Source organism: Erythrolamprus reginae, chromosome 1 (genome assembly GCF_031021105.1).
Source record: "Erythrolamprus reginae isolate rEryReg1 chromosome 1, rEryReg1.hap1, whole genome shotgun sequence".
Taxonomy (NCBI): domain Eukaryota; kingdom Metazoa; phylum Chordata; class Lepidosauria; order Squamata; family Dipsadidae; genus Erythrolamprus; species Erythrolamprus reginae.
Window position 1 is genome coordinate 365,967,362 of NC_091950.1, and position 27,221 is coordinate 365,994,582.

At 38.3% G+C, this 27,221-nt stretch overlaps 1 protein-coding gene across 1 annotated transcript in view; it reads left to right on the forward strand.

Annotated features, from left to right (window-relative positions):
- NEK2 (NIMA related kinase 2) overlaps nt 1-14,423 on the forward strand; it is a 20,712-nt gene extending 6,289 nt beyond the window's left edge. The window contains exons 3-9 of the mRNA XM_070734483.1: nt 4,071-4,311; nt 6,381-6,463; nt 6,652-6,778; nt 7,100-7,319; nt 8,440-8,494; nt 8,864-8,934; nt 13,300-14,423. Of these exons, the coding sequence (XP_070590584.1) occupies nt 4,071-4,311; nt 6,381-6,463; nt 6,652-6,778; nt 7,100-7,319; nt 8,440-8,494; nt 8,864-8,934; nt 13,300-13,526 (1,024 nt within the window). The 3' untranslated portion in view covers nt 13,527-14,423. The remainder of the gene's footprint in view (nt 1-4,070; nt 4,312-6,380; nt 6,464-6,651; nt 6,779-7,099; nt 7,320-8,439; nt 8,495-8,863; nt 8,935-13,299) is intronic.
- The last annotated feature ends 12,798 nt before the right edge of the window (nt 14,424-27,221 follow it).

Sequence of the window (27,221 nt, forward strand, 5' to 3'; positions counted from 1 at the left end):
CCAAGGGAGGGGGTGGAGTTGTGAGGCAATGCTTCGGAGGTGTTTGGTATTCCTTTCTTCCCCCCATTGTCGTTGTTACTTTCTATAGTGGTACATGTCTGCTCTTGCAATTTTTTTACCCATGTCCTCGTCCTAGGTCTACACTGTTCTAATCCCCCCTTGTCCTCTATGTTAGACTTAAATTGTGCCCCAACCTCTACCTCCGTATTGCTCCAGTATGTTCCCTTGTTTCTCGTGGGGGGTTATCCCACCCTCATTTGGCTGGTTTCTATATCTGGCCTGGGGAATTCTGCTGGGGGCTGTGTCCAATCTTAATGACCCATCTCCTTTAAGTCGTTGTTGGTGCCTTAAAGCCTGGTATGCCGATGGCATATCGATGTGTCTATTTAAAGAATTTTCATTCGAGAACCAGGCTTCTTTTAGGAGGCGACCTCCCTTGGTTTCATCCCGTGCCAGAATCTCAGTTCCCTGGAAATCGAAGCCATGACCTTGCTCCTCCATGTGTATCCAAATCTGGGAGCGCTGTTCCTGACGCCGGACCACTAATTTGTGTTCGTGTACACGAGTTCTCAACCTTTTAGCTGTTTCACCCACATAGTGGTGTGTACAATTACTGCAGTTTATACGGTAAATTACCGAGGAAGACTCCTCCTTCACTAGGGTTTCCTTCGGGCGCATTACTGATTTTCTCAAAGTTTGATCAGGCCTATGCGCTACTTTGACCCCGTGGGGTGCCAGTATGCGTGCAGCTGTTTCGGATACCCCTTGTATGTACGGGAGTACCCTCCACGCTGATGTTTCGTTTGTGCTTTCAGTAGGCTGCCGGAGTCTAGGTGTAACGCACCGTTGGATAAAATCCCTCGAGTAACCATGACGTATACAAGTTTGGTAAAGATACGCTCGTTCTTTTTGTTTGGCTGCCCGTGTACTACAATGGGTATTTATCCTGTTGAATAATGTCCGTATGCAGCTGACTTTATGTGCATTGGGGTGGTTGCTTTCGTTGTGTAACATGCGGTCCGTGCTGGTGGTCTTGCGGTACACCTCCTTGTCGATGACACGTTTACCATCATCAAACAACGGGATAAAATCAAGTTCATGGGAATTCTTAATTCCATATATCCGGATATTCAGTTTACGGCGGAGGAGGAGGCCAATGGCAAACTGGCCTTTCTAGATGTACAGATTAACCGGAACCCGGATGGAAGCATCGACACGGAGGTGTACCGCAAGACCACCAGCACGGACCGCATGTTACACAACGAAAGCAACCACCCCAACGCACATAAAGTCAGCTGCATACGGACATTATTCAACAGGATAAATACCCATTGTAGTACACGGGCAGCCAAACAAAAAGAACGAGCGTATCTTTACCAAACTTGTATACATCATGGTTACTCGAGGAATTTTATCCAACGGTGCGTTACACCTAGACTCCGGCAGCCTACTGAAAGCACAAACGAAACATCAGCGTGGAGGGTACTCCCGTACATACAAGGGGTATCCGAAACAGCTGCACGCATACTGGCACCCCACGGGGTCAAAGTAGCGCATAGGCCTGATCAAACTTTGAGAAAATCAGTAATGCGCCCGAAGGAAACCCTAGTGAAGGAGGAGTCTTCCTCGGTAATTTACCGTATAAACTGCAGTAATTGTACACACCACTATGTGGGTGAAACAGCTAAAAGGTTGAGAACTCGTGTACACGAACACAAATTAGTGGTCCGGCGTCAGGAACAGCGCTCCCAGATTTGGATACACATGGAGGAGCAAGGTCATGGCTTCGATTTCCAGGGAACTGAGATTCTGGCACGGGATGAAACCAAGGGAGGTCGCCTCCTAAAAGAAGCCTGGTTCTCGAATGAAAATTCTTTAAATAGACACATCGATATGCCATCGGCATACCAGGCTTTAAGGCACCAACAACGACTTAAAGGAGATGGGTCATTAAGATTGGACACAGCCCCCAGCAGAATTCCCCAGGCCAGACATAGAAACCAGCCAAATGAGGGTGGGATAACCCCCCACGAGAAACAAGGGAACATACTGGAGCAATACGGAGGTAGAGGTGGAGGGGCACAATTTAAGTCTAACATAGAGGACAAGGGGGGATTAGAACAGTGTAGACCTAGGACGAGGACATGGGTAAAAAAATTGCAAGAGCAGACATGTACCACTATAGAAAGTAACAACGACAATGGGGGGAAGAAAGGAATACCAAACACCTCCGAAGCATTGCCTCACAACTCCACCCCCTCCCTTGGGGAGGGAAAAAGGCAACAGACATGAGTAAAAGCGGTAGATCTCCCTACAGCCAGCAGGATTAAGCCTCACAATTCCACCCCCTCCCTTGGGGAGGGAAAAAGGCAACAAACACGAGCAAAAGCGGTAGATCTCCCTTCAGCCAGCAGGATTAAGCCCACAATTAGGCTTACCGCAGGGGGGAGGGAAGGGTGTGGCCCCGTGACGCGGGCAATGAGCAGACTGAGTAATGCTTTATAAAGATGTTTGTCTCCCACGGCATTTTGATACTCTGACGAAGTTAGCAGCACGCTAACGAAAGCTAAGTGGTTTTATTAAAGTTTCTATGTTCCGGTGATTGAGATGGCTGCTGCCTCATCATTCACGTATGTACCTGGAACTCGCATTTTTAGGACTATTATATATATATATATATATATATATATATATATATATATATATATATATATACACACACACACACACACACACACACACACACACACACACACATACTTGTATTGCATATATATTGATCAGTCAGCAATGATAGTTGGCTCTATTATGGATAATATATCTTCAGTGTTGTAAAGTAAAATAGGATAAATTGAAATCCTTTTAACCTTGCATCTTTCCTTTAAATCTGAACTAGTATAGATAATGTTGAAAATAATCAGCATAAACAATAGTCCTCAAAAAGGGGCAGTGAGGATACATAATACAGTGATAGACAGAGTAGTTTAAAGATTGTTAATAATCCAGAATTTTGTGTGCTGGGGGAAATTGCCTGGTCCTCTAGCAAAGAAACCTCTTTGTGTGAAAGTTGAAAATGGTAAAAATGATCCTTCCCCAAACTTAGAGGCAATTATTTTCTTTCCAAACTGTTCTGTTTAAAAGAAGGTTCCAAATAGTAAGATTTAGCTTATACTCACATTTATGGGAAAAACATCTCTACAACTGAGAAAACAGTCTGTTTCTTGAATTTGGGTGAGGGGTGGGGATTTTTCCTCCCTTACAAATAGATTTGGATAATAAAATAGATTCTTGTTATATCTTATCTTACATAAATCTTGCAAACTTTTGTCTCTTTGAAGTATGTATAAGAGGTTAGGAAGAGGGAGAATTCCTGTTGAATTGTTTAGAGAAGATTAGTAACAAGAATTTATTCTGGACTTATTTGGTTAAAATGAAAAAAAGAAGGGGAGAATGAATGAATGTTGCAAAATGTGTGAGTGTGGGAGATCAGAATTAGAATACGAGAGAACAAAAAAATCAAACTAATATTTTATTAAAATAATTTTCAATCATGTACTATCATGTTCCTGATTACAAAATGTTAATCATTCTGGTTTGTATGTATAAAAAAAAGGCACCAGAAAAAGAAGTCCTTTGAAACTCTTTGTTATACTATATTCAGAATGCTGTACTTCCAGTTGTACTTTGGATGCCATCAGAGCCTGATCCGTGGTCTTTTTGTCAGAGTGTCTATTCGGGACCATAGTCACCCAGAATGCAAATTCACTGCATTCTCTTAGGATTAAAGAGCCAGTTTTCCACACTTACAGGATTTTTTTCTAATATAAATTGCTATAAATTTTACATTTCTTCTGGGAGCAATTACAAGAATATGTGGGAGGATAATCTGCAAAATAATAAAATTTTATTTTTTGTCTCAAGATTTAGTTATTCAGGTTAAAAAGTCTCTCAATTTTAAGTAAAGTATCTTATTCTTAAATCACATTCTACTGTATACAATTTTGAGAATTGGTTTAATGAAAAAAAGTTTAGTCTTAAAGCACTTAAAACAACTTTTCCTCTTTCAAAAGACATTATCTGGATGAAGCCTTTGTTCTTCGAGTCCTTACTCAATTGACTTTGGCCTTGAAAGAGTGTCACAGGCGGAGTGATGGTGGTCACACTGTACTTCACCGAGACTTGAAGCCAGCAAATATTTTCCTTGATGGCAAGAAAAATGTGAAGCTTGGTGACTTTGGCCTGGCTAGAATACTTCATCATGATACCAGTTTTGCAAAAACATTTGTTGGTACACCATATTACATGTCTCCAGTAAGTGTCCTTCAAATTTTTTTAGATTAGTTTTGTTCTACATTAGCATGGTCAATTTATAATAAATCTGCAAACAAAACTAAAGTTGAACATGTACTTTGCCAATCTATACTAAGTAACTTGGTTTTTTTTAAATAGCCTAAATTAATTGTATTAAAATGACTTGACATTACACTAGGCGTCTTCCTAATCACAGTGCCACTGACAGAAGTCTTCCTATCTCCCTCCCTTTATACATCCCAAATTTGCTATGTGAGAAAAGGGGAATGCTTATTGGGCAAATAGAAGTCTGACTACTAGTTTTTGAATTTTGTTCAAACTGTTAGAGAGCCAATTTGGTTTAGTGGTTAAGTCACCAACATAGAAAGCAAGAGACTGAATTCAGGTCTTGTGGTAGTCATGAAAGCTAGCTGGGTAACCTTGGACCAGTCACTCACTTACTCTCAGTCCAACACATCCCTTAGGGTTGTTGTTGTGGGGGAAACAAGAGGAGGAAGGTGTGTTGGATATGTTTGCTGCCTTGAGTTATGTGTAAAAAATAAAGTGGAATGCAACAGAACAAGTAAATTAGGAATTACAGTATTTATAATGTGTTACTTGTCATATCTGTATAAATAATTACGTTTTTAAAAGCACGTACTTTTTCAATGGATTTTTAAAATATTAAGATATTAATATAAGATATAGAATATTAAATATATTCTATATGTTTCTGAAAATACCCCAAAATCATTAAATTGCATAATTTTAACCAAATGCTTATCTATAGAGAATATAACAAAAAAATAATATTTTTTAGAAAAAAAACACCCACATAAATATTTTTTGTGTGCAAGTAAGAAGTAAACTTGTTTAGCACTTTTCAAAACTGTTAGGAGAGAAAAATTTAACATCCCTTTGAAAGGTAATGAATGATTTAAGAGAGTGTTTTCTTGGAATTTCAAATCTGATTTTGTGTTTTCAGTGATGGTGTAATCTAGGTCTAGGGTAAATATGGTGCTGGAGATGCTGCTTCTACACTTATTAACAAAATGAATCAACACTATCTAATGGAACATGGAATGATATCTACATTGAGTCTGATTGTACTTGAAGTATTCCCACAAAGATTTATAGGGCTTAAGTTAATCATTTACTAAGTTTTATTCTTACTGTATAGCTTAGCTTTCCTGATCTAGAACCCTCTCAGATACCCTATTTTTTGGACTATACACTGGAGTATAAAACGTACCTTAGTTTTTGGGGAGAAAAATAAGAAAAAAAACCCTAGCATCCATCTGGCTAGAGTCCTTAGCAAACAGCTTGGAACAGGTATTAGCTTTGAAATGCTCCATTTGAAAGGTTGTTTTTTCAGCCTTGCAAAGCTAGTTAGAGAGGTTGTTTTCAGCCTTGCAAAGCTCCCTTTCAGAGGCTGTTTTCAGCTTTTTAAGGCTCCATTTCAGAGGCTGGGCAGGGATACATTTGGTGTATAAGATGCACCCAGATTTTCACCTTATTTTTGGGGGGGAGAGGGGGGAGAAGATGTATCTTATACTCTGAGAAAATATGGCATATTGAGAGGAAAATCTTTGAATTCATTTCTTAGCAAACAAGATAATCTTGGTAGATAATTCCAGAAAGTATAGGCTAGGTTTACTCAGTATAGAAAGTTATTTTATTCTGGTTTGTTTATATATGTTTTCTCTGAAACTAGCATTATGGTTTATTCAAACTATGACTTAGGTTTTGAGTAGTATTATTTTTGGTAGTGCTATTTTGAAAAAGACTAGGTTAGGAAGGCTGTCCACTAGTACAGATTGCTTACAACTGAATCAGCGGTCCCCAACCTTTCTGGCCCTGCAGATCAGTGGTAGTGGTGGGGAGAAGGGCATAGTTTCACACATGCTACTCCTCCCCCCATTTGTGCAGCCCAGTTCCCAACAGACCAGGGATTGAGGACCCCTGAGCTAAACAGTTCTCCAAACTACATGTTACTAAGTGATTGATTTCCTAGAACATTGTTCCCTCTAATTTGCCATTTTATTGCCATGCAATTATTTATATTTTAATAATTTTTAATCTCATTTTAGGAGCAAATAAATCGCATGTCTTATAATGAAAAATCTGACATCTGGTCTCTAGGCTGCTTGCTATATGAATTATGTGCATTGTCGTAAGTATTGTACTGCAAATGTTTTAAGGCATATATTTGAGAGTAATATTTGGCAGCTGTTCCATATAGCTAGATCCTTGAGGTCAAGCAATAGGATTTAATATTTTACAACACAATGTTCTGGAAAGTATAATAGTGACCATTTTGGAGATTTAAAATTTGAAAAGCCTCCCATTCACTTTTCCTAGACCTCCATTTACAGCTTTTAATCAGAAAGAGCTAGCAGAAAAGATAAGGGAAGGAAAGTTCAGAAGAATCCCATATCGTTATTCGGAACAGCTAAATGAACTCATCACAAAGATGTTAAACCTGAAGGTAAGATGACTTCTGGGGGTGGGGGGAAGCAAAGAGCTGTATTAAAGGAACTGTATGTGGAAAATTTACTAGACCTAATGTCCCCAGTTCATTTAACTTTTAATTCCCCACTCCTTTGTCCTATCTCACTAAAAGGTGCTCTTGAGAAGGAAGCAGATTTGTGTGACTGCTTAGTCTTTAATGTAACTAAGTGCCAATAGTTAAATTAAATCCTGTTATTAGAGAAAGATATATATTCCTGCCTATACATATGTAATCTTTCTCTAGTATTTTTTAAAAGAACTTTTTTATAAGTTAAATATGTATTTTTCTGATTTCAAGGATTATTGCCGGCCTTCAGTTGAAGAAATTCTGCAAAATCCACTGATAGTTGATTTGGTATCTGAGGAGCAAGTGAGAATTTTGGAGAGGAAAGGGAGACGATCAGACCAGGATAAAGTAGAAAGAGCTTCAGGAACGCCAACTAAAGAATTAAAACTGAAAGAACAACAGCTGCAAGAGAAAGAGAAAGCTATAAAGGAAAGGGAACATAGACTAGAACGTAAGTGAATTAATAAAACACGTATGTGGTATATGCTGGCTGCTATGAGCTTAATCATCACAACAAATTATTCTTTGTCATGCCTAAGGTGAAACAGTGATTTGAAGTACTGTAAAGGAAAGAGCACAGCGACAATAAAGTAAAATGGAATTTCAGAACACTTATAATTTAATTTCTAGAGTTCTGAAGTAGTCCACTGATACTCTGTGACAGCAATCAAATTCTAAATATCCACAATGTTAATGTGATTATTGTAGTCTAAGGATTCAAATGATGATGGAACTATTTAATAATAATTAATAATTTTTTAGCCATTAAGTGGCTAAATAAGGTCCAAATCTACTCTCCCATGAAAATTCACTGAATGACTTTGGGTCTTTCAGTTCAAGGTGCCTTAGAAAAATTGGAAGCTAGCATGCTATAAATAGTAGAGTGCCTTGAGCAAAGACAACATGTTTTTAACAAATAAGACAATGCAAAATTTACAGATGAACTTTGGCAGTGCCTCTAGTAATATCTGAATTTCATGAAGTATTTAAATTGCATGCAGGTTTTCTCATAGACAAAGTTTTTACAGGTAGTCCTTGACCACAATTAAGCTCAACATTTTTCTTAGTAAGTGAAAAATTAAGTGAATTTTGTCCCGTTTTATAACATAACTTGCCACAGATGTTAAATGAATCACTGCAATATTAAGTTAGTAACACAGTTGTTAAGTGAATCTGACTTCCCCCTTGACTTTGCTAGTTAGAAGGTTGCAAAAGTTGATCACATGACCCTGGAACATTGCAACTGTGATAAATATAAACCAGTGCCAAGTGTCTGAATTTTGATCACTTGATAATGGGGATGGTTGTAAGTGTGAAAAACAGTCATAAGCCACTTTTTTCAGTGCCTTTGTAACTTAATAAATAGTCACTAAATGAACTAAATGTAAGTCACTAAATGTAAGTTGAGGGCTAACTGTGCTATTAAAACGAGGAAATTTTATTTATTTATTTATTAGATTTCTATGCCGCCCTTCTCAAAGTGATTCAGGGTGGTGGTTATGTGTCTCTCTGTCAAATAAAATACCAGTGTTAATTGCAATCTTATGAACATACTTTTCCTTTTGTTCTAGAGCGAGAACGAGAATTATGTATTCGGGAAAGATTAGCAGAGGACAAATTGTCTAGGTTTGTTCTTAAATTTTTGAAATGTCTTAGTTTGCTACAATAAGGTTTGTTTTAAAATGTTATGGCATAGGTTTTGTGGCTCAAGCTTTACAGGAAAGGTTCCAGTACTCCTTCCATACATACTCCTATGTGTGGAATCTATTTCCTAGTATCCTCCAGTCATTATGGCAATTTATGAGAATTCTGGATATTAAAACGTGCATTTGGATGGAACATACTGTAGGCTGGGAAAGGCTAAAGAGCTAGACATTTGTGATATAACAATATTTGTTAGTTTCAAAATGCTCTAGAGTCTAGATTAATGGGGGAAATCATTTGGAAATCATTTTAATATAAGCTTTGTTTTTTCTAATCAACTCCTTTTTATAGGGCTGAGAATTTGATGAAGAATTACAACTTATTGAAGGACCATAGATTCTTCTTGCCAGCAACTTGCCCAGGTAGGAGAAGATACAAGAAGCTCCTACTGGATTACTAACCAGGGATACAGAAGCTCCCATCATTATCTTTCTTCTATTTCTATGGTTGATATTAGCCTTATGGAATTGTGAGAATCCCAGAATGTTATAAAGTGTTTTACTGTTGAATTATGTAGAAAAGCAAGATCTCCTATACTGATTACATGATTCTGATTCCTAAAGATCTGAAACTCTAAGCATAAGAAGCAATAAAAGATGCTTCAAGAGTTGCGAAATCATAAATTCAAATTTTAGTAATGGCCCTTCACAAATCATGAAGTATATATGCTGCAGGATTGTAAAAAGCTTTCCCTTTATGGAAACATTATGACTTCTACTTAACCTTTCAAAATTACTGCGAGTTGTGATTACTTTGTGTATTTGATCAGAAACAAAGTATATATTCATAAGAGATACCACCTCTATTTCTATTTTTATGTGAACCTTGGCTGTTACATCTGGCATATTGTTACTAAGTTTGGGTGATATTGTGTAAATATAACTATTTAATTCACCCACTCTTTGTTTTTTATTTTAATATGTTTCAGTCTTGACTTTCTTGAACTGTGAAATTAGTCCCTAATAAAATATATTTTACTACTTTGTAAATAAGAAAATGAGATTTCTGTAAAGTAATGAAATATTTCAGCGGTGCTAATTTTAAAAATTAAGTCTTCATTCTTAAAGTCATTAAGTTTTCTATTATTATTATGTATGCCACTATATTTCTGTGTAGCTGATTTCAAAATAATGCACTTTGACTGGTTTTCAGACTACAAGGAGTTATTGCAATCTTGGAAATGCTTCTCCCACTAAGTAATTGGGGCTGCTCTATAAAAACACCACTTTGAACATATACAGCTTCTAAGCTTATCTAGCTAATGATTTTTTTTTTTAAGATGGCTGTTACAAATAAAAGTTTTAGTTGTCCAGGAGCTAAACACATTCTGTTTTTTTAAAAATTTGATGTAGAAACAGTTGTCTCTTAAATATCAGTTGCCCTTAATTCACTTGAACAATAACAGAATTTGGTGCTGTATTAGAACAACTTTACAAAAGTGACTATCCTGTTTTCACATTAAATGAAACTTAAACTAATAATAGCTAACATTAAGCAAAACCTTTTAAATGTAATGAGTGTGCCCTCATCGCGGTAGATTACAACAAATTAATTGCCAGAGAATATAGTTACCTCAGAAATGCTTATTGACAAACAGGGCAGTAATAAAGATAATTAAGCAATGGTTCTGGATGATGTACAAATAATGAAAGTAATGGCTTCTGTCGCTGAGCAATCATTTTTCTTGATAGTGTAGCTCTTACGTATGATATCATTTAACTAATTCCACTATTGAAAATCACAAACAAATACATATTGTAAAGTTGTTTGTTTCTTTTAAGAGGCACGGTTTTTTAGGTTTTGATTAAAATTTCAAATAGATAACTTCTATATTAAATTGACATTACCCAAAATATATGAGGAGGCTGTGCTGAATCATTCCAATTACTTCTTTACAGTTATCAACCAGATGTTTTTGAGTGGCATATTCTATACTTTTATTAATTTATACCTACACAAGATAATGGAGCCTAATTTCTAGTTTCAACACAATAGGAGAGTAAAACTGTTCTTCCTTGGAGTATATTGCTCAACTATAATATAATTATTGTGAATTGAACTTTAATTCTTTGCTTAGTTCTTTGTCCTGGTCCTTAGTTCTAGTTGTGAGATAACTGCTCAGTGGCCCTTCATCTGAAAAAAGTTATATGGTCCTGAGGTGTCTGAAAGTAGAAACACAGAAGATGCATCTTGATGGCCTCTTAATACTGGGTGCAACATTCTAATTAATAAGACAGTTAAGCGTGGGCTGAGTAGCAAAACAAAATTGCATTCACAGAATACCTATCAATGGCTAGTCATTGAACTGGAATGCCATTTACAAATCTCAATTTTGTATTCTTTTATCTTTTTTTCTGATGACTTTGATGAAGAAATCGAAGAAAGGCTAATCAAACTAGTGTACTGTACACAGAACTGAGTAGCATATTGATATGATGGAAGACTAATAAAATTCAGTTTGATCTTGATTGTTTAGAAGAATAGGTTGTTAATAACAGAATAAATTTAATAGAGGCAAATACAACATTTTCTCATGAAATCATTAAATGTACATGTATAGAATATAAGCTAGTACAGGTGAGAAATATGGAAAATAAATAAGAGCAGCATAATTTGGGTGCAAATACTTATAAAACTTACAAATAACTATTAGGATGCATGAACAGAAACAATTTCCAAATCATAGGCTAATTTTGACTGTTATATCTAGTTCTGGGTTCTACATTTTAAGATGGAATCAAAGAATTGAAAGCATGTTCAAAGAATGACAGTCAAGGGTATTCAGGTTAGATATATCATGTAGGAGCTGCAAAGATCCTGAGGTCCACATATTTACAGAAGAGAGATCCATAAGATTTTATGATGAAATCTCTTTTACTGAAAGAGTAGTAGATCCTTGGAACAAACTTCCAGCAGACGTGGTTGGTAAATCCACAGTAACTGAATTTAAATATGCCTGGGATAAACATATCCATCCTAAGATAAAATACAAAAAATATTATAAGGGCAGACTAGATGGATCATGAGGTCTTTTTCTGCCGTCAGTCTTCTATGTTTCTATGTTATGCTTAGCAAACCTCGAGCACAGGAAGTACCTAGAGAAGGAAAGGAGGAAAAACTGTTTCCAAAGTGATTTTGGGGGGGTTGGATGGAAGAAGAAATGAGCCATGTTGAGTTCTGAAAAATATTGCTAGTCAAGTAATGTAACAGACTATTAAAGTCTACAAAGGTCCACACAACTTATATTTCATTGGGTTGGATTACTTACTGATGCTTAATTCACTTCTGGACTGGATCATTAACTCACTTGCTCCTCCTTTATGTTCCCATGGTCCCTACAGCCTTCCATCGGCCTCTACTTTCTACTGCTATTTCTCCCTTCAGTTCTGAACCAAATAATTTTCCAAGAAAAAAGATCAATAATTCACTGCTCCTTCTCATTATTTATTTAATAGTTGATACCAGCAATAACAGGATGATTGGGAGTAAATCAGCAGTGGATTACAGTCTGGTTCTATGAACTGGTAGCAGCAGTGGGCGAAGGTTTCACCCACTCGTCCTGGAGGCTTCTGTGCATGTGCTACCGATAGTGATGGGATTTAGAACCCATTACTGGAGTAAATGGGTGACTATATATATATCCCAAAGGGCTGGTATGACTGAGTACATAGTCTGTTGGACTTACACTACAGTAGCAGACCTAAGAAACTATAGGCCACAGTCATCTAGATTCAGAAAAACTAGATGTGCCTGACTCCAATCTCCTTGGCTAGATAATTATGGGGAATAAAATAATTATGGGTATGCCTATACTCTAGGTCGTCAAGAATAAAGTTTGGACATGTCAATTAAAAATCTTGTAAAATTTCATGATTTTTAATTATTTTATTAAACATTTCAAAATATAAAATAATAATAATGGAAAAAAATGGGGCAGGGAAAATGGGAAACAAAGGTCTTGGGGGGGGGGGTTTTGGAAGAAAAGCATTGATTTCCAACTTGTGGCAAATACCAGTTCATGGATTTAAACACTTAGAATATGCTTCACAGACTGGTACGGAATTTCAAGAATAAAATAATAGGAAGGATATTAAAAGAATAGCATATTATTAGCATAAGAATCTTACAAGAATCTTGACAAACTTGATCAAGAATTCACATGATGTTATTGAAGGTGTTAGGTGATTATGCAAAATGATTTTATGTAATTCTACCAATTGTGTTAGCTTTTTCAAGATGAATGTTTTTAGCACTGCTGGTTCTTGCCTATATATTATTCTCTTTTTTACCAAGCAGCAATAATCATGAAAGTAAGAAAGTAAAGCTTAAAAACGAACATAAAACAAACTGTGATGCTGTTCGTCATTTGAATATTGTCTAGATATGTTCCGAATGGCTTTTAGAGAAAAATCCTGTTCTTCCACAAAAAAATAAATAAAATAAAATAAAAATAAAAATTGAGCTGGAAGATCTCACCATGACTTTAGAAAATATTAAAAAACCTACCGCAAAGTTTCCCTCCATCCCCAAATACAGTTAGTAGATGAAATAACATGGCTTGCCTTTATTTAATATTGCTTGGCATTCTCATTTGCTGTACCATATGAATGAATTCTGTGATACAATATTCTATGATACTAGATATGAATTCTAATATATTGCAAATTTTATGGCTAAAGAAGTTTAAATGTATGCTGCAAAAGTATGTTTTTGTTTGTCTTTTTAAGATGAGATGTTACCTGTCCATACAGCGAGAAAAAAGAAAGTCCAGTTTGGTGATGAGAGTAAAGAAAATGTGCAGAGTGAGGAAAACCTGGAAAACCTTTTTGAATCAAGAGAAAAAAATTGTAACTTGAAGAAGCGTCTTTATGCTGCAAATCTGCGTGCTCAAGCTTTGTGTGAACTAGAGAAACACTATCAATTGAAAAGCCGCCAGCTGCTGGGAATGCGTTGAAACAGTTTGTGCCTGTACAGAAGAGCAACATTTCTATGGTGTTTTAAAAGTATATTTTTGTAATAGTTGTGACAAAAAAGGTTTGTATAGATAGTTTTAGATGAAAAATAAGTTCTAAAATGTTTTAATCTAATGATCTGTGAGCATTTCTCTTCTTAGGAAATGTGCAACTTTTATGCACTCAACAATATCAAGAAATTAGTAATACTTTTAACAGAAAAAAATGTTTTAGAAGATCTTTTAGTATTAAGATTACAGCAACCCATTATTGCTGCAGTGTATCAAAAAAAAAAAAAGAATGCTCATTTCCAAATGTGTTTTTTCCATTCTTTTAAATATATCCTTAAAGTTTTAGTTTTGATATTTTTGTACCAGTATATGTAAGTTTCCCGTTGGCTGCATCTGTTTTATCCCCATTAGGCTTTTCAGGGTTGGAATTACTGAAAGCATGGTCTGAATAAATGATAAATTTCTTAAAAGGAAAAAAAAAATATGGTCACCAAAACTTCAAAATATCCAACATTTGGTTGGCAGAATTGTGCATATAAGCAGCTTGCTTTATTAAAGCCTGATTTGCGGGGAAGGTTTCATCAGGTCTATCTGTCAGATGTTATATATTGTAACTCCTACAAACCTTCAGCAGATTGACCAGTAATTGGGGATTTCAGAAACTGTAGTCACAGGCATTTCAAGATTATTCCTACATATATTAAATGCTGAAAAAAAAAGTTACATGTCGATGTGAGTTTTACATATGTAAAGAATTTACCAGTATATCTCATGCAAGTTTCCATGCAGGTTAGAATGTGGATTTCTTCAGTGGTCAGGATGTACAAATGCTGCAACTTGGGCTTGTGTGTCTATTTTTCATAGTGTATAATAAATAATACGAAGGCACATTTGGTCTAAATTGTTTTGTTCGGTAAATCTAAATGTCTGATTACTAATATTTTCCAATTTTGCTAGGGTTTTTTGTTTTGTTTTTTTACTGTCCTAAATATGGTGTCTCTGTCCTATCTCTCTCATGAGTCTACTGAATTCTTCAAGTTAGGACTCTTTCAAGCGACTTTTCTAGGAAACAGAAAGTTATTATTTTTGACGCAGGAGATGTTCTTGTAACACAGGAAATTTTGTCTCTCAGAAATATCTGTGTTCTCCATTAGATAAAACTGAGTTAACTTTTGCATCCCTTGCAACCTGAACCAAAGCTGTAATTACCAAATATTCAAAAATCAACCATGAGGTGGCAACAGAGATACAGAAAATATACAGTATATTTTGCAAAAATATATTTAGGCCAAATTGGACTAGATTTGTCAGCCCAACTGCCATCTAGAACATGGGAATAAATGTACTTTGGGTCAAAATGTAAACTGTTGTTTAGAAATATTTCAGCCCTATGCTCAAATTAATTTGTAATATTTGTTTTGAACAGCTGACCCTTATGCTGCACCATTTGCTGCTTTTGAAATTCCCCTTAGTAAAACAAGAACAGTTCCACTAATGAGTCATTGTTTCCAGTAATTACAATTAGCGAAGTCAGTGCTGGGAAATGGATTGTGTCTTCTCAATTCTCAATTCCATGAAACTACATAGTATGCCTATTTCAGGGCATTTGTAATTATAAAAATGGAACAAAACATACTACAGTATATAAGGCAGTGATAGTGAACCTTTCCCCCCCTCAGATGCCAAAAGAGCATGTGCGCACGCTATCGCCCATGTATGAGTGCCGACACTGATAATTCAATACCTGGGGAGAGCGAAAACAGCTTCCCCAACCACTCGGAGGCCCCTCTGAAGGCTTGAAACGGCCTGTTTCCCAACTTCTGGTGGGCCCAGTAGGCTCATATTTTCCCCTCCCCACGGTCCAAAGCCTTCCCTGGAGCCAGGGAGGGTAATAACACCCTCCCCCATCCCCCGGAGGCTCTCTGTAAGCCAAAAATGCCCTCCCAGAGCCTCTGTGCAAGGCAAAAATCAGCTGGCTGGCACACGCACACTGGAGCTGAGCTAGGTCTGTTTATATTTCCCATAATGGTAGTATTAATTTATTCTTTTTATTTATGTTTATTCTTTATATGGAGTAATGCAGGGATGTCAAACTCGCATCATCACGTGACGTATCACAACTTTTCCCCTTTTGCTAAACTGGTGGTGGGTGTGGCCAGCGCCTGATGCAATTGACCCACGGTTTGTGAGTTTGTCACCCCTGGAGTAATGGGATCGTAGATCTTTCAGCTGACATACTATAGCCGTAATGGTGGATTTATGGCATTTGTGCTGTAAGTGGCACACAGAGCCATCTCTCCAGGTATGTCAGCCGTTGCGCCAGCCAGCTGGTCTTTGCATACGCAGAAGCACCAGAAATCAGAAGTTCAGCTTCCTGGCATGTGTGCACCAGGAAGCCGAGCTTCCGGTTTCCGATGCGCACCAGCTGATCTTCGCACAGAGATGCATACCAGAAACTGGAAGACAAGGAACTGATCTTCCGGTTTCTAGCACTCATGCCTATTTATTTATTTATTTATTTATTACTTGGATTTGTATGCCGCCCCTCTCCGAAGACTCGGGGCGGCTCACAACATGTAAAAAGACAAATCGTAAGTAATCAACAATTTAAAATTTTAAAGATTTAAAAAACCCCACAAACTAACAGACTCACACACAAGCATACCATATATAAATTCAACGTGCCCAGGGGGGGGGATGTTTCAATTCCCCCATGCCTGACGGCAAAGGTGGGTTTTAAGAAGTTTGCGGAAGGCAGGAAGAGTAGGGGCAGTTCTAATCTCCAGGGGGAGTTGGTTCCAGAGGGCCGGTGCCGCCACAGAGAAGGCTCTTCCCCTGGGGCCCGCCAACCGACATTGCTTAGTTGACGGGACCCGGAGAAGGCCCACTCTGTGGGACCTAATTGGTCGCTGGGATTCGTGCGGCAGGAGGCGGTCTCTGAGATATTCTGGTCCAGTGCCATGAAGGGCTTTAAAGGTCATAACCAACACTTTGAATTGTGACCGGAAACTGATCGGCAGCCAGTGCAGACTGCGGAGTGATGGTGAAACATGGGCATACCTGGGTAAGCCCATGACTGCTCTCGCAGCTGCATTCTGCACGATCTGGAGTTTCCGAACACTTTTCAAAGGTAGCCCCATGTAGAGAGCATTACAGTAGTCGAACCTCGAGGTGATGAGGGCATGAGTGACTGTGAGCAGTGAGTCCCGGTCCAGATAGGGCCGCAACTGGTGCACCAGGCGAACCTGGGCAAACGTCCCCCTCGCCACAGCTGCGAGATGTTGTTCTAATGTGAGCTGTGGATCGAGGAGGACGCCCAAGTTGCGGACCCTCTCTGAGGGGGTCAATAATTCCCCCCCCCAGGGTAATGGACGGACAGATGGAGTTGTCCTTGGGAGGCAAAACCCACAGCCACTCCGTCTTATCCGGGTTGAGTTTGAGTCTGTTGACACCCATCCAGGCCCCAACAGCCTCCAGGCACCGGCACATCACTTCCACCGCTTCGTTGACTGGGCATGGGGTGGAGATGTAAAGCTGGGTATCATCGGCATATTGATGATACCTCACCCCATGTCCTTGGATGATCTCACCCAGCGGTTTCATGTAGATGTTAAATAGCAGGGGGGAGAGGACCGACCCCTGAGGCACCCCACAAGGGAGAGACCTAGGAGTCGACCTCTGTCCCCCCACTAACCGGCCAGAGAGGTAGGAGGAGAACCACTGAAGAACAGTGCCTCCCACTCCCAACCCCTCCAGCCGGCGCAGAAGGATACCATGGTCGATGGTATCGAAAGCCGCTGAGAGGTCAAGGAGCACCAGGACAGAGGATAAACCCCTGTCCCGGGCCCGCCAGAGATCATCCATCAACGCGACCAAAGCGGTTTCCGTGCTTTGGAGACTGGACGGTAGTTATTAAGCACAGCTGGGTCCAGGGAGCTGATCTTTCGGTTTCCGATGCTCCCTAGCATGTGCACGCATGCTCCTGTTTCGGCATCTGGTGCCAAAACGGTTGACCAACAGTCCTATAGTATCCAACTTCAAAACTGGTCTCAGCCAACTCTTTATTGGGCTTATATATCTGTACAGTCAAAAAAAGTTAGTTGGCAGATATTTCTTTCCTTCTTTCCTTCTTTCTTTCTTTCTCTCTCCTTCCTTCCTTCCTTCCTTCCTTCCTTCCTTACTTACTTACTTACTTACTTACTTACTTATCTGTAAACCTCATTTGTAAACACAGTGCGTGCCAAAGAAAACCCCATTTTCTTGCATGAGCTAATGTAGTCTCATATTGAACTGCACATCCAAGTGAATCTCTTCACTGTTACGATAAATTTTCAAGGCATCTTAAATAAATAAATTATATATATATATATATATATACCAATAAAATATAATGGATACAACCATTTTAAATGTCTAACACAAGCAAAAAAAAAAAAAAGAATGTGTGAAGATACTGAAATTATGCTACAAGTTGAAGAATAAAACTGACCAGATTGCTGGAAAATCTTACCTGCTCCTTTGTTCAACAACTAATACAAATGTTGACAATAAATACATTTTAACAATTCATTGCTGCAAATCAAATACACATTTCTTTTTGCAGTTCACATTTGGTCAGGGTATTCTCCAATTTAATCTTTGTCATCTTTGGAAATCATTTTTCAGACACAGTTTAACAGAAAACAGAACTTCAAAATGTTCACATCACAAAGAATAGTTAGAGATCTGGAGCTGATGAACTTTAGTTCTGGTGGTTAGAACATTGATGTACAGTGGTACCTCGAGATACGAGTTTAATTCGTTCCGGACCTGGGCTCTTAAGTCGAGCAGCTCTTATCTCGAACGACTTTTCCCCATAGGAATTAATGTAAATAATTTTAATTGGTTCCAACCCTCAAAAAACTCACAAAGTTAGTCTAAATTATGCAGAAAGACATGTTTTTAATGAAGAAATGTACATGTACATATAAATGAATAATGAAGTTTCTTTCACTTAACTTGTAAACTTTCTTAAACTTTTAAATTTACATATGTTCAACTTCTCTGCGACCCAATCCTGTAGGACAGAGGTCCCCAACCCTTTTTGCACCAGGGACCGGCTTTAAGCGATCAAGAGAGGAATGGGTGAATGAATGGACGGAGGGTGGGAAGGAAGGAAGGAAAGAGGGAAGGGACAGGAACAGAGGAAGGAAGCAAGGAAACTTATGAAAGGGGAGAGTAAGAGAGGAATGAGTGAAGGGAGGGAGGGAGGGAAGAAGGTGGGAAGGAGAAAGAAAAGAAGAAATAGAGGAAGGGAAGGTAAAAGAGAGAAAGAAAAAGAGCAAGAAAGAAAGAAAGAAAGAAAGAAAGAAAGGGGGAAGGGACAGGAACAGAGGAAGGAAGCAAGGAAACTTATGAAAGGGGAGAGTAAGAGAGGAATGAGGGAAGGGAGGGAGGGAGGGAAGAAGGTGGGAAGGAGAAAGAAAAGAAGAAATAGAGGAAGGGAAGGTAAAAGAGAGAAAGAAAAAGAGCAAGAAAGAAAGCTGCAAGCACCCCCCCGAGCCTCCCAGGCCGGCTGCAACCTTTTAAAACACGTGCGCCGCTTCGCAGCTGTCTCCTGAAGCCGAACGCGGAAGTTAGCGTTTGGCTTCAGGAGACAGCTCCTTGGCGCTTGTATCTCGAATTTGGGCTTGTAAGTAGAACAAAAATATCTCTCCCCTCCCAGCTCTTATCTCGAGTTGCTCTTAAGTAGAGCAGCTCTTATGTCGGGGTTCCACTGTACTGTATATATGTTGTATATCACAGCACATTCTTATCTTTTTTCAAATACAATTGAATGCAACTGATTTATAGACATGCTACTTTCTATTGTCTTTCCCTGTTAATTGCTTACTAACTTATATACACACACTAGATTAATTTTTAACTTTCAAGCAATTTGACACACTGGAAACTTGAGATTTTCTATGCTGAAGAAGAAGACTTTAATATTCTGAAGAAATTGTGGCTATTTCTCTGCCTGATGCCAAATGCTAATGCGACTATATTAATAGCTTAGTGGTCTTGGAAATATTACATACTTTTACTGTACAATATACTCCGGTATAAATATTGTAAATACTTACTTACTGACTGACTGACTGACTGACTGACTGACTGACTGACTGACTGACTTACTTACTTACTTACTTACTTACTTTGTTTGTTTGTTTGACTTCTATGCTGCCCATTCCAAAGGACTCAGGGCGGCTTAAAACAATAATAAAAATAGAATATAAATAGATACAAAGCGACAAAAAGAAGTCGAACATTATCTAAAACTAGAACCCCATTAAAAAGGGCAGTCACAATCATACACATGCACACTATTCATAGAGTTGGCCATCAAGGAGCCACTCCAAGTCTCCGGAGAGGGGCAGCATACAAATCTAAATAATAATAATAATAATAATAATAATAATAATAATAATAATAATAATGATGATGATGATGATATTATTTTTTGATTATGCCGAAATAGGTGCTTAGACTATAAATTTCAAAGAGTTAATAACAAATCAAGGTTTAGAATGGACTTGGAATTATAGTTTTGAATTAAGAAGTTTTCTCAGGAAATTGTGATTATCTGGGATCTTTTTATAATAAAGAATCTTGAATGTTGAACATTAGAGGGAGCTAGAGGATAAAGAGATGGAGCAATAATCTTTAACAGAAGTTTTACAGCCAGAAAGTCCGAAAGAAATTATAAATCTAAACCTGAACTAAACCTGCATCTTCAATCATTAGTTAGCATATAAAGTGAGTAATGAGAGAAGATGTAGTCACGTAGAGCATCGCAACAATCTACTAACTATCCAAGAGTACAGCAGCTATAATGATGCATACCAATGACTGTTCCCTTTATATTAATTATATCTATATTTCTTGGTCATTTTCTGTAATAAAAGTTTTGATTTGAGTAGGTAAAGACTGTGGCTAGTTTTGTCGGTGTATCATTTATGAACCATGATCCTCTTGTGATAGTAACTGATGCCTTCCTTAGCACCTGGTTTCTGCAATTTTAGTTACCTTAGATTATATTATCAACATCTACTTAGGCAGAGAAGTAGGAAGTTCCAATCATACAAATGTGAAAGCCCATATGAGTTTTACGTAAGTGTGGCAACACCCTCAACCCCAAGTTCACCTGGTAGCTTTCATAACTTTGAGTTGTGAGATTTTGTTGCTGTAAGTAGGCTCCAGGTAGCAGATGGAATCGTTGGCACTGTTCCTGTTGTGCAGTGAAGCTGGGTTGGCAGTGGAACTGCTTGAAGTGGTGACTGGGTTAGCTTTGGAGTTCTAATGGTATTAGGCAACTTTAATCTGTTGATTTTAGGCATTGTTCAGAAATGACTCAGAAGTCACTATGGACCTGACTCAAGTTGCTATGGGTCCACCCATGATCTCATATTACACTTGGATTTTCTTTCAAACAGCAGTGGCAACATGATAAAAAAATGGACGTATATTACCATCAGCCTGTTACAATGGTCAGATCACTCTCTGTTGATGCTTTCTGCAATCATTCCTTACTGGTTGAATTTGATATATCTCTCCCTCCCTCCCTCCCTCCCTCCCTCCCTCCCTCTCTCTCTCGCTCCCTCTCTCTCCCTCCCTCCCTCTCTCTCTCTCTCTCACACACACACACACAAACACAGCACAGGAGCTTTACGAATATTTCAGAGGAATGAGGGGACACTATGTTTTGGTCTTGATTGCACCTGGGTGGAAGTCTGTCTGTAGATCCTGGAAAGCTCTCTATTTTCCTGAGGAGCTCCAGGAGATGAAATGACAGGAGAGATGCCCAGAGCACTACTAAAGGAAGATGAGGAGTGAACCTTTCTTAATATGTATCAGCTTTCAAAACAGCACTAAATCTGTGATTATAAAGAAACGGCACAAAACCTGACAAGTGCATTGAAAAATACTGGTCAGGAATTATGTAAATAGAGATTCTGCATAAGCCATGAACAATGTTTCTGGTCTCTCCTAAGATAAAATAGCTATGGAAGCCTCTTGCACAACCCCACATACAATTCCCACTCCACCCTCACTCATCCCCGCTTCAAGATTTACAAGCTTGAAGCCAGGAAGAACTCTAGGGAGGGAAGGAGGGAAGAGTGATAATGGCATAATGATGACAGAGGGAGAGAGGGAGGATTTCCGATGTTCACTGACACTTCCCACAAGAAATGGGGAAGTGAGAATCCTCCAATGGGAAAGTTAGAAGTCATTCCCTCTTTTTTCACTCCACTGTGGGGATTGCTCTCTTTAGATAAGGAAATCTCTCTGAAATAACCTAAAAGGACACAGGTTATGTAGTGAGGATCTAACAGAAAAATAGTAATTACTGGGGCATGTTCTTTGCATATTTAGAGTCATGCGAGAAGATATTTTTATATCTTCTTCTTTTATTATACAGATGCAAATACCCTTTCTCCCTAGTATGTTTCGCCTCACATATCAAACTTCATTTCTGCGTAACAACTGTGGGCAGAAACATGCTTCTATAGAGCCATTTTAGCATCTTTCAATGTATTTATTTGTCAGAAAGGGCATTCTATTTACTAAGTTTCTGTGCACCACAAACTGGTATAATTCCCTATCAGAGTTTGTTGCATAAATAAAAACTGGAAGCACACACAGATAACTGGATTCATTAACTTCTTCATTAGCTGGATTCATTAACTTCTTTATAAACATACTAATATATATATACACAATACCACAAGTAGATTGTTTCTTCGATGTAGCAACAGTTACAAGCAGTCTCATTTCCAGTAGCAGACAAACTTTCATTTCAGAGTTCAGTGTGGACAGAGACACCCCCAGCCATCTAGCTTTTGTTTCAATTCTCTGCACAGACTCAGATGTGTTTAGCTTCCATTGACTGACTTAGTTGCTGTGCCTATTCATTGGCTGTCCTCATTACCATTGGCTCTCCCAGTTCAGGAATAATCTGACATCCTCTTTTAAAAATATGAAAATTGGTAGCCATTTATTTATTATTAGAGTTGAAAGGGACCTTGCAGGTCATCAAGTCCAACACCCTCCTCAAGCAGGGAACCCTACACCTCCCCAGCCAGATGGCAGTCCAATCTCCTCTTGAATATGTCAAGAGTTGGCAGTTGGGGCGTTCACAACCTCCGCTGGCAGGCCGTTCCATTAGTTGATTGCTCTGACTGTCAGGAAGTTCTTCCTTATTTCCAGGTTGAATCTGTCCTTGGTCAGCTTCCATCCTTGTCTGGCCCTAACATATCTCTCCTGGCCCTTCTTTTCACTAGATTATCCATGCCCAGTTCCTGCAATCTCTTCTCGTTTGTCTTGGTTTCTACTCCCCTTATCATTTTGGTTTTTGTATCCTTTATGTCATTATTGTATCCTTAATGTGAAACTTCACATGCTATTGAACTTGAAGAAAAGCAACTTTCTTCTATCTTAAATCTTTCATACTATATTTCTGTTTTGCAAAATCTGCTTATTTAATTATATCCTCTGATTTCTAAGATGTGATTGTTAGTGGTCTCTTGCCCCTTAGTCAGGAGTCTTTCATGAAGGACGTCATTAAAATATACATTTGAATATGCAACTAAAGTGAAAATTCCTTTACCTGTTCTTTTCTGCTACAGTTCAAACTACAGTGGTACCTCTGCCTAAGAACGCCTCTACTTACGAACTTTTCTAGATGAGAACTGGGTGTTCAATATTTTTTTGCCTCTTCTCAAGAACCATTTTCCACTTACAAACCCGAGCCTCCGAAACTGTAACCAGAGAAGGCAAGGAGAAGCCTCCATGGGGCCTCTCTAGGAATCTCCTGGGAGGAAATAGAGCCGGAAAAGGCGGGGAGAAGCCTCTGTGGGGCTTCTCTAGGAATCTCCTGGGAGGAAATAGGGCCTCCACCCTCCCTGTGGTTTCCCCCATCGCACACATTATTTGCTTTTACATTGATTCTTATGGGAAAAATTGCTTCTTCTTACAAACATTTCTACTTAAGAACCTGGACACGGAAAAAATTAAGTTCGTAAGTAAAGGTACCACTGTATTTAAAGTAATATCAGATATCCATATAGGAATTACCAGCATACTATCTTTTCATCAAAGTATCAATGGAGACACCTGCTTCTGTATCTTCTGAGTCATCTTCAACTGGGAATTACCTTGACAGCATTTCTTCTTCATTTTTTAATACTTATTTATAAGATTAATATTCATACATATAATCAGAAATGAGTTAGTTCAAATCCAGGTTCTGAATAACTACAGTTATTGGGAAAGCATGATCAGATCTTAATATCATTCTACTTCTATTGTTTGTTATTTCTTAAGCTGTCAAGTCGTAGAACGAAGGTAAGATTTAATTTCACTGAAACTGGGTTACGCCCACACATAAATAAAAGTATTGCTTAAACCAGAGCAACGTATATACAATTTGATACTTCCTTTTTTTTTAAAGGGAAGTTTCTGCTTGACAGGACAGATGGAAAATACATAACAATGGTTGAAATGTTATGTAGGGCTACCAATTAAACTGTATAATCCCTACCTCCATTACTTAGCTTACTTTTTCTTAAATTAGAATTAAGAAAATTAGGTTAATTTTATTGAATTAAATTTGCACCTGCAAACAGACAGGAATGTTATATAGGATTATAGGTCAAGAACTGAAAATAGCCATTTTGCTTGGCATTATAGTGTTATAATCTGTATTTTTAATTGCATTAATTATAAAATATTTTTATTGTAACTCAACAGAGAATAGTTACACTATGAACTAAACTACACAATTTTAAACGTATGTGTGTATGTGCATGTGTGCATCGTAGAAGCATTCATGCCCTTAGCTTTCAAATAGCGTATTACAGTGCGGACTTCGCACCTGGAAGGAAACGGAATGAGGACGCTCATCTCTAACCTTCACCACAACACCAGTTGAGGATCTACTGACCACTGGCACTGCTCATTCTCTTCTGCTGGCTTCCCACTATGCAGTAGTAATACCAACTTCCCCCACGAACATTCCCTATGAGAGCTACGTGCCTTGTAACCTTACTTTCTGGTTAACCTTCATATGTATGTATGTATGTATGTATGTATGTATGTATGTATGTATGTATGTATGTATGTATTTGTTGTGGTTGGCTCAGGGCCAGCTCCTTCTATATACAGTATGTATATAGAACCCCAAAATTCAGGTTTGCTTTGAAGTCTACTGTGCCATTTTCCCTTTTTTATTTTTATGTGAAATTAATCTTGAACAGTTTCAGTCAGGTTTCAGGCCAGGATTCTGTATGAGACGACCTTTGTTATCCTTATTGATGACCTGTGTTTAGGAATTGAGGCCACCATTTTTCAGTGGCTCCCTTCCTTCTTTCAAGGTCAGTTATAGTTGGTGTTGATTGAGGGGAAGTCTTCTCCATTGTGGGATGCCACAGGACTCCACTCCACATCTACACAGAAGCTCTGGGTGAAGTCAATTTGGAATATTAGACCATGTAGGCAGGTCATGTCAAATGTCAAGTGAAATGTCCTTAGAAAAGTAAGAATACCAGAATATCTCATCGTTCTCATGTGAAACACATACACGAGGCAGGAAATCGCAATTCAGATGGAATATGGTGACATAGAAATGGCTGCAGGTTGGCAAAGACGGGAGAAAAGGTGGCATATTTGTTTACTCAACCTATATTCTGAAGGGAAGAGGAAGAAGATGAGCATGATTTTAAAATTGGAGAAAGAAAGAAATATAAATAAATATGACTTGATCACAGATAATAAAAAATAATCGCTAATAGCTGGTTAAATAAATAAATAAAATTAAAATAAACAAACCTTGACCTATATGCACACCAATTTCGTATCACACACACCCGAAGAAAAGAAGTGGCTAACTGCTGCTTCAAGGACTGGAAAGAAAAAGTAATCACTTTACTCACTTAAAATTAATAGAAATAATAATATCCAGTACTCTCCTGTATCCAAACTTAAGCATAGTATCTCCCACACTGCCATAACAATGAAATTGTATTTATTGGGCACTAGCAATGTGATATAACTTGCTCTTTGTTTAAAGAAAATGATGTACAGTTCTAATAGTCTTTCTGGTTTAACCATATGTAAATTTTCTTTAGAAATGATATATGTGAATACTTTAAAAATTGATATATGATAAAAGCATTGGAGAGGCTGAATCCTTTTAGAAAATAAGAGAGAAAATGAAGATTCAGGATGGTTTTGATCAGGGGTGTCAAACTGGATTTCTTTGAGGGCCAGGTCAGCATTGTAGTTCTCCTCTGCAGGCCGGTGGAGGAGGGGAGGGAACAGGGAGCAGGAACGAGATGGAATGGACACCTCCTGCAGCATAGCCCTGTTTTTGGATTGAATGACCTCCTGCAGCAGAAGCAGTGGGGGCACATGCTATAAATGCAATGTTGCTATCAACGAAAATGACGCTTCCAAGAAATGCCACATATGCACCAAGCAGGTAGCCAATTTTCTCCATGAAACTCCTTCATTTTTCTATATATGCCCATCCTGCTCACCGAAACTAGATGACTTCATTGCTATGTCGGATAGGATCCATACCTTAGAACAGTGGTTCTCAACCTTTCTAATGCTGTGACCCCTTAATACAGTTCCTCATGTTGTGGTGACCCCCAACCATAAGTCTAGCACCAATTCTCCCAATAAAGCTTTAAGCCGATTGGCAGGAAGGTCACAGGGACACCCCCACTGTAAACACCTGATTGGTCAGATTGTAAAAATACATTCCAAGGCACCAGAATAGAAACTTTAATTCCTAACACTGGAAAATTTGTCTTTTCCCATGGTCTTAAGTGACCCCTGTGAAATGGCCGTTCAACCCCCAAAGGGGTCCCGACCCCCAGGTTGAGAACCACTGCCTTAGAAGCAACCACAAAGACTCAACAAACAACCATAGAAGCCATTGAAACAAAATTGGAAGCACGACTACTGGCACGCCTAGAATCATGACTACCTAGAACCATGTTTTACATCTTTGGGGGGGGGGGGGAATCCATGCACAGAAAAATGCAAACCCAAAAGACCAAATACTAGCACCACTCAACAACAACCACTTCAAACACTACCTCAAAAACAACCACAAGGACCTACCAACTCAACTACCATCATCTCCATTATAGTCATAGACACAATGGATCGAGAGCAAAAACATTGTAATGCAAACCTATTTGGACTAGAAGAAGACAATGAGTCTGACATCACCAAAATATGCAACATCAACAGCAGCCATCATACACAAACCATTACCCCCAACGAAATCATCCTCGAATACAGCTCATCTGTTTGGAACCCATATCGCATTTCAGACATTAACACTCTTGAAAATGTCCAGAAGAGCCCTTCACTCCTCCACTCGAAACAGAATACCCTACGAGGCTAGACTTTCAATCCTGGGCCTAGAAAGCTTAGAACTAAGACGTCTTAAACAAGATCTAAGTATTGCCCACAAGATCATATGCTGCAACGTCCTGCCTATCGGAGACTACTTCAGCTTCAACCACAACAACACAAGAGCACACAACAGATTTAAACTTAATATTAACCGCTCCAAACTTGGCTGTAAAAAATATGACTTCAGTAACCGAGTTGTCGAAGCGTGGAACTCATTACCAGACTCCATAGTGTCAT